The sequence below is a fragment of the Branchiostoma lanceolatum genome, chromosome 17, assembly GCF_035083965.1.
Source record: "Branchiostoma lanceolatum isolate klBraLanc5 chromosome 17, klBraLanc5.hap2, whole genome shotgun sequence".
NCBI classification, from domain to species: domain Eukaryota; kingdom Metazoa; phylum Chordata; class Leptocardii; order Amphioxiformes; family Branchiostomatidae; genus Branchiostoma; species Branchiostoma lanceolatum.
Genome location: NC_089738.1, coordinates 9,778,232 through 9,786,957, shown reverse-complemented (window position 1 = coordinate 9,786,957; position 8,726 = coordinate 9,778,232). Strand labels below are relative to the sequence as shown.

Below are 8,726 nucleotides of genomic sequence, written 5' to 3'. Positions count from 1 at the left end.
CCATGCAACATTGACTTCAACAGTATTAATTTTGACTCCACGTACGGAGTTTATGTTTTTGCTGTGTGAGTTTGTTTTGGATGGTGTTCGCATGTCTAAAGTTATTTGAGTGACAGCTTTGATTGGTAAGAAGTACACAGACTTGCCGTAGTGTAACAAAGTACAGGCCAAAGGTGGTAGAACTTGTCATTAATCAAATATGATAGTCCTGGTCATGGAAGGCTACAAATTTAAGTTATTTTTTCTGGTCAGTCTATTTTTCTGTATCTTCGCAGTTATGTAATATGATCAGTATGATAGTCACGTTCACCGTTGAATCACAGGAAGTGATCAGTGGTCATGTGTAATGGTAATATTAATGAAAACCTTAATTGCATAATCAAGAGACAACAAGTAAATATACGATAAACTATTAATATTTCACGTATTTGTGAAATCTTTGAGCCCTTGATGTCGAAGTATTCCTTGCCGGATTATTATACCAATAGCACATCCATAAGTAGATATGGTATTGTCATTTCTGAACTCTTGTTGCCCTCCGCCTACTTTATATTTCTACGAAGACATACATACTCGGAGACATTTGGGCTTACGGAAGCAAACTATTACACGAAGGCTGTCATTGAGCAATTGTAACATCCAGTTTTAGCAACTTGATGATTGCCTATGAACAGACCTTTGATGATACTCAGATTGGCCATCTGTAAAGACTGTTCTCCAATTCATTCTTTAGATCTTCACCATTAATTTTGTAGCTAATGAGGCGATGGTTAAGTAGAGCTGCTTGAAGTGGGCGTAATTATAAGATCAAAGAACCTTTGAATATCCTAACCACACGTGTTCTTTAAGTTACGATAGGACGGCAAATTTAATTAGTTCTTTTTGAAAAAGCCTATTGGGCTAGTATGTTGATTCCATTGTATGAATATGGATGGCATCAAGTTTCGTTCGTTTCCAAAACAAAGGAGCTCGAGAGTTTTCGACCATACTATAAATCGTAATAAGCAGCTAGCTGCAAAATGACCAAAGCCAATTCCAAAGTTAAAGAAGAAGAACAAAATAAGATATTTACTGTTCGGTATACCATACAGTTGTGTTAAACTTTCGTGACCATTTATTTTTTGCACGTGTGCATTAGTTCTGGTGTTTCTTGAGGATTTTATCCATAATATTGGATCAACATGGCCTTACTAAGTGCAAACGAAGAGGAACTATGAAAGATCATGCAATTTTGGCAATTAGAAAACCTACCTCCCCTGACAGTGTTGTAATGAAAACATATCTGAAGATATTTGTATTGTACAGAGTTAGTAACTACATCCCTACCCGCTAGACGTTTCCGATATTGACGTTGACCTCATCCGGTCAATGTCTGCTAACGGTCTGGCTGTAAAGAGGTTCGGACTAACACATGGTATTAAATCATCGTTAAGGGGCTAACGAAGTGCAGCATGGAGGGCAGATCCTATTTGATATTTATAGACAGTCAATCAATATTTTACAATCACCTCAATAGCTCTTTTGGCTCCTATATTTGTCCCACTAACGGGGTTGTGCTGTACTGAACTTTTGGAATATTCAAAAGATGCTTATTAATTTACGCTAAAATATAGCTTTTCTTAACATATCGCAGCACATTTTTCATGGGATTGAACCATTTATTACAATTAGATGCAGATGAAAACAATCTTGTCTTACTTTTCATTTTATTCATTATATCTAAGTCAATGATGTTTGCTCGAACACAGTCTGACGTCGTTAATTATAATAAGAGAGCGATCCGTACGCAATGTAACAGTTCCTCAAGCAACCAGGTAGATTTAGAAAACTAGACGTTTCCTAGATATATCCAGCAGTTTCCTAGATCTATCCAGTTGCTTGAGTAACTGATTCCTTGCGTATCTCATTACCCGGATGTCTAACCTTCATCGAGGTAAAAATGCAATGTTGAGTTCTTTGTTCTGATGTAGCCTAACACCATATAAACAAAAAAGTAGAAAGACATGAGCACTTCTATGGGTTTTCTTTCAAACTTTATTCTATTCCAATCAGTTTACTACACCCAATGACATCTAACGAAGAACTTGCTACCAATCCTGACTATCAATTGCTAGGGCACGAAAAACAACCTCCTAGCTGGAGATTTGTTCTTATTATCTCCAGTACCTTGATTAGCGTTATAAGTATTAATAATCGTTACGTTAACTACACTGCCTATCAAGACCAAGGCAAGCTTTAACAATCGATACACAAGATAACATACAGACACCTAAATTCCTGTGAACTACTTTTCTCATTACAGCACACGTCAATGACATTGTATCTCTGATAAAATTTCATATACATATCATACATATATTACAGTGATAACAGTGATTTACTAAATTGACAACATTACACTATACAACACTCTCATACTGTCGATTCATTTGACAAATAGCAATACCATATAGAATCAGTGAAATCTCTCACGCACTATGTACAGGCGGAACTAATGGCTTAGTAATGCTCGCTGTGTTGGTAGATATCATTACCATAAAACCATTACGGAACTGTAAATGATATATCAAGCTAGTTAGTTGAGAGCACAGCAAACAATTGAAATATGTTCCTCTATTTCATAGTGTGTGCATTAAAACCGCGCTGCTCTTCATTATGTTTCTTGTACAATTCTCTTCTCTTTGCATATTACTAAATCTACCATTTACCTTTTCTGCAAGACAATCATGCCAGCCACATTCAGCAAAGTTTTCAGGTGACATAGAATTACATTTAAAAATGAATGTGCAGTAAACTTATGAAAAAATAAACTTACAATGATCTGATAATTTATTGCGAAGGAATGTTGGACTTGAGGAAAAACTTAGCTGCATTACTGAGCCTTTGCTGCAGTCAGCTTACAACACGCTCTACCAGCATATATGTTTATTAGATAGTATCACTTTACATTATATCGTATCACAAAAAAAAATTATTGTCACAATCTATATTAGTCAAAAATTATCGTCACAATCTACTGATGATTTTGTTGTGATGTTTACTCAGTGAACTTTCAGAAGTTTTTATGAAGTTATATCAGACTATGTTTTGTTACAAATTATTTGCATTTATATCATAATTAGGATATTGGAGTTTTCTTATGCACAACAAGAGAACTCCGATACCCTATATTATACCAACCTGATGAAATCGACACCGATGGACGAACATTATCATCACCAACCTAATGAAATTATGTTCTAAGTAGTTCAGAAATAGACCTCGTAAAATGTACCTACACGGTTGATATAGAGTACATGGTGATGGAACGTTCTATCTTTAGGTTCTGAACAGAGGATGATCTGGGAAACATTCTGTTCTTCATTTTGAGAACGAGCTTGCGAGCTCCTAGTCGAAACTTCAAATTTGTTGTCGAGTAGATGACACAGTTCCAGAAACTGTTAGCGACAGCGAGGTACATGAAGGAGAATGATAGGTTAGGTGCTAAACGATGGTTGGCAAAAACACTGTAACCGTATGCTGTAACCATAGGGATCCACGATATAGCAAATGTCGCTATGACGATAGCAACAGTTTTGGCTGCCTTGATAGCCGTGATTGGATAATGCTTAGTCACCTGACCCTGACTACCACGAATATAGTAAAGTTGTTTGGCATGGTTTCTAGCGATGATGAAAATCTTTATGTTCAGAATGAACATGATAATGAACGGTGGAATGACTAGAACAAAGACAACTATGCCGAATGAAGTGTTAGAGAATATGTCAAGCGTGCAGATATACATTTTGTAGCTGTACCCGTAACGACCCCAACCTAAAAAAGGTCCCATAGAGTACACAGAGGCCACCACCCAAGACTTCAGGATCATGAATATGCATTTGCGGTTGGTCATGACGCTGTAGTACTCGATTGGTTTGGCGATGGAAACGTATCTGTCGATGCTGAGGTCCATGAGTAGGAAGATCGATGAGAGGGTGAATGTTGAGGACATGAAGCCGACGTACTGGCACACCCGGTCAGGGTACGTCCACACGCCGACCAGAGTCGTCTGCACCGTGAACGGGACCACGAAGATGCCGAGGCCGAGATCTGCGCTTGCCAGGGCCACCATGAAACTGCGGAGAGATATGCACGAGTTACATACTAGCCATAGATAGTACTAGTCATATAGCTACCATAGATAATAGTAGTCGCATGGCCACCAGAAAACTACGAAGAGATGTGCACGGGTTAGATATGCCATAGATAGTCAACATGTTAGATACTCCACCGACAGTTATATGGCCACCATAAAACTACGAATGTACAAGTCAGATTTGCCATAGATAGTTATAGAGCCAACATATAAACTACAGTGAGACGAGGCACGTGTCAGATATGCCAAAGATAGTCGTATTGCCACCATAAAACCACGGAGAGATGGTCCGCAAGAAAGATATGCCACCGATAGTTATATGGCCTCCATAAAACTACGAATGCACTTGCCATTTATGCTACTGATAGTCATATAGTCACCATAAAACTGAGAAGAGAGTATGCACATGTTAGATATGCCATAGATAGCCGTATAGCCACCATATAAAACTACGAAGAGATGATGCGCAAGTTAAATATGCCACCGATGGTTGTATAGCCACCATAAAACTATGAATGCACAAGTTAGATATGCCATATATAGACATAATAAGTTAACATGAAACTACGGATAGATGAAGCACATGTCAGATATACCATAAATAGTCATTTGATCTACACTTATTGCTTCGGCCAGGGCTAGTCATGAACAGGGCCTGTTTTTTAAGTCTTGTGTAATCGCTTTGTCTGTGGTTTACAATGCAATGGCTTTGGATTATGTTATGGTTGTAAATATGAATGGCAGAATAGCACCTCATACTTTAATGAGGTCGTTTGTTTTGATATAAATCATATTACATTTAGAACTTAACAGCTGCATTCGCAAAAAATAGTCCAGACATACATTCACCTATTAATATCATTACACAAAAGCCACAAAACAAAGTGTGAAGCTTCGAAGAAGGCAAAAATAAAATCATTTTGGGAAGAAGAGAATCAAGCTGCCTGTAGTTTACCAGTATGGTCACGATCAAAGCTAAAAGCTCTCCTAAATTTCAACCAGACCTAAAGTAAGCTGGGCCGCGGCCTCTACGTGTACCGTACCATGTACGAAACATTAACACGGTGTTAATGGGAACCTGTGAGCTGGGTCAAACTTTGAAGTCCATGTGTTAATGATAGCTTTTCTTTCCGTTGCGCTTTTCTCAAACACCGATCGTTAAAGTCGGGGCACTTAGAGTAAATCGATACGGGAGATTTTATCGCCGCACTTCTTAGTACACCAGTATGTTTCAACCGTACACTTAAGGCCCTAAGGACTCGAAGCAGAGACTTCAAAACCAAAGCTACTTGTACGCATAACAACTATGTATTGGACTTACCGGACAAAGAGATACAAAATAAGCTCGTCATTACGACAAATTAAAAAGACAACTATCTAACATTTTCATGGACAATGGTTAAAGTTATCAGCGAAGGAGAGACTATCCAACAAATATGCCATGATTTTGCCCATAGCAATGATCAGATGGATAGCAGCAACTTTTTCATGAATGACACCACCATTAAGAGCTAAAGAAACAGAATGTATTACCTTTTTCGAAAATTTGCAAGAGACGAATAAGTCCATTTCTATTCATGAGAAATATGTCACGAACTCGAACCGCGGAAGGAAATGAAACCTAGCTATCTTTCAATCAAATAATCGTTTTTAGCCGTGGCTTCTCTACGTTAACATCCATGACTATGTATGTTCATAAATCATCTACGGCAACATTGCATTGTGACCAGAGTTGATAACTTTTATACATATGGCATTGTTACAATATGAAATGATAAAACATTTAAGACATGATTCTTAGATTCTGGCATCTGACCAGATCACGTACACACATTGAATACATGCACAAGAAATTGGGTCCTTTATATGTGTTTAAAATGTGTCCTACCTGCCTGACACTGTCCGAAGGTTCTCATTGTAGAGTATGACGGCAATGTTGAAGATGTTTCCGAGGATGATGAGGCCACTGATGATCCCCATCAGTACCGCCTTGTAAGGCGAAGCTCCCGCACGGTAAAAATCGTCAAAGTTATCGTCTGCAGAGGTATCGTTCATGGTTGCAGTTTTGTGTCCTACGAATTTCGTCAATACCTTGAAGGAATGATCCTCGTGTCTTTGAAAGCTTGAAAATGAACCGTCCTTTCTCAAACCGGCACCGGGAAATTCTGACAGTTCCTTCTACAAGTTGGCAACTTGCATGTTCTGCGCACGCCACTCGACCTATTTTGTCCGTCTGGTGAGCTGTTTAGCGTAGACTTCCCGACTGAACCAAAATAGACATCTGAGTCAAAGGGTCGGAAACTTCCGCCAGATAAGGAAACTAACACACTTCTAGAGGAGCTGACGATGCGTTCGTTGTTCACGATAGTAAAACAAAATGAGAGACTGGCGACTGGCTTGTCAAGAAAACAGATACCGTATCTTCGAGGTTTCCCGTAAGGGTCTCCTGGAGGTAGCTGTACCGTGGTGGTGCTTGATATGGTCGGTCAGGGTAAGCTCATTCTGCCGCTTGGCAGTCAGTAAATTTTGAACAGATTGCCGGGAAACTGACTGCGCCCTGCTGTGTCACTGATAGAAGCTCAGTATGGTTGACCACACTTGGAGACATAACCATAATGTGTTTATGATTCATGTTAGCCAATAATGCAACAGTGCTCCGAGCGAAGTTTATGTTAAGAGCTCTGCCGGAGATGACGTCACACTTGTTTTGTTTGTATTACATACCCGGTAAATCGCCGTAACACACCAGGTTTGTACTGGAGAGTACAAGCTGCATATATGTATACTCGTAAACGGAAATATTGATCCAATCACACCGAGAAGGACCCCTACTCTTATCGATGAGTGTTATGGGTTCTTAATCGTTCTTTGGATGTTGCTCTCCTCAAACACGTGACCTCCATTTAACGTCCTATCTGAGGCACGTTCCTTACCAAAGCTAGGCGCCTATTTTCACCTGAGTAGAGTGAGGGAAAATGTGTTTACTTTACCTCCTTACCAAATAGATGTCAACACTAAGATCACTTTTAACCTATTTTCATCCCATCCGGCCGCGCAGTATTTATTTCATCCGGAGCCACAAATCAGAACGCAAATAAAAACCGACACGTTTCATCTTTCTTTACTTATCCTTCGAACACTGAAAAGCAAAGTATTGAATCATCATTACTCTTCACGATTGCATAGAGCGATCGCCATATATCCAGGCTAAAGCAGTAATCTACTTGGCTTCGGATCGCTGATTTACGGTAAGTGCGACCGAACACAAGGCCTGTCTTTTGCAGCACTCCTACACCCCAAGGTACACCCCGGAGGCGACTTCCGACGTGGTACATAAAATGGATTGCAGTGGGCGACTTCGAGCAAAGCGATATTTGGTGTTGAATGAACTTGCGCCCTGCCGTGTTACGATATGGACTCTCAGCGTGTTGTCAATTCCAGGTGTTCTCGGCAGATAACGTCACCAGGCGTTTTGCACTGTTTGTCTAGCCGATTTATGTGTGTAGGGCAACATCATAATGCTATCAAGCTAACAGGTTTACCATAACATCTACCTACTTAACATCATGTCAATGAATTCTGGTGCAAATAGGCTCTGCAGTACATTTAAGGTCGCAATGAGATATCAACGTTTTTAGAACTCAAAATCTAGTAACCTTTGAATCACCGAATGAGACAAAAAATAGCCACCACCTCTCTCTCATTCACTCCCTCATTCACACATTTCTCATCTACTCCTTCCTTCTACCGCTTACCACCCATTTCTATCTTGCATGCCTCTACGATATAACCTTCTTCGGCCAACATTCTTGTTTATCTTTGAAATTAATACAACCTGCCCAAGCCACATATACCAGAGAAATCACGTACTGTTGTGTCACAACTAGCTTCGTAGTACAATTTTGCTAGGACCTTGGATTACATCCTGTTGAATTATGAGTATCCGTGAACCCAAGACAGGAGAGGGATGTCAGGGGGTGACAGAAAACCAAATTGCGTTTCGCAATTTGTCGGAAATGGACGCTGTGGCGCCCTTAAAGATAGAATCTTCTTCCTGAGACGTCATAGAGACTGTCTCGTACTGCAAATATACACCGCTTCTGCGAGATTAACAACATGGGATTTGGAAACTCCTAATATCGCTGGATAGATTGACGTTTCACTGTCATGGACATATCACGTACGCGGTATTTCTAACATTCGGGCGTCCGCAGGTTTAGAGGTGATTGTCGCATGGCAAATATACACAGTTTCTGCGAGATTAACAACATGGGATTTGAAAACTTGTTTCGTTGGATAGATTGATGTTTCACTGTCATAGACATATCACGTACTCGGTATATCTAACTTCCGGGCGTCCGCATGTCTCGAGATGACTGTCGCATGTCAAATATACACAGTTTCTGGGAAATTAACAGCATGGGATTTGAAAACTCGTTTCGTTGGATAGATTGATGTTTCACTGTCATGGACATATCACGCACGCGGTATTTCAAACATCCAGGCGCCCATAGGTCTAGAGATGTCTGTCGAATATCACATTTTTGGCAATGTGTGGCTTAGTGATATAATTTGTAATATCCTATGATAG

At 39.8% G+C, this 8,726-nt stretch overlaps 1 protein-coding gene across 1 annotated transcript; it reads right to left on the bottom strand.

Annotated features, from left to right (window-relative positions):
• Nucleotides 1–2,026: 2,026 nt before the first annotated feature.
• On the bottom strand, nt 2,027–6,839 carry LOC136423701 (adenosine receptor A1-like). Its single transcript, XM_066411980.1, has 2 exons — nt 6,024–6,839; nt 2,027–4,115 (listed from the first exon to the last, which is right to left on the bottom strand). Exons 1-2 carry the CDS (start codon nt 6,188–6,190, stop codon nt 3,275–3,277), a joined length of 1,008 nt encoding a protein of 335 aa, XP_066268077.1. The 5' UTR covers nt 6,191–6,839; the 3' UTR covers nt 2,027–3,274.
• Nucleotides 6,840–8,726: the final 1,887 nt, after the last annotated feature.

What these genes read in the sequence shown, in the direction of transcription:
- LOC136423701 (XM_066411980.1), bottom strand. Translation starts at nt 6,190, where the DNA reads ATGAACGATACCTCTGCAGACGATAACTTTGACGATTTTTACCGTGCG. An exon ending in CTTCGGACAGTGTCAGGCAG is followed by an intron (nt 4,116 to 6,023) that starts GTAGGACACATT and finishes ATCTCTCCGCAG; the next exon opens with TTTCATGGTGGCCCTGGCAA.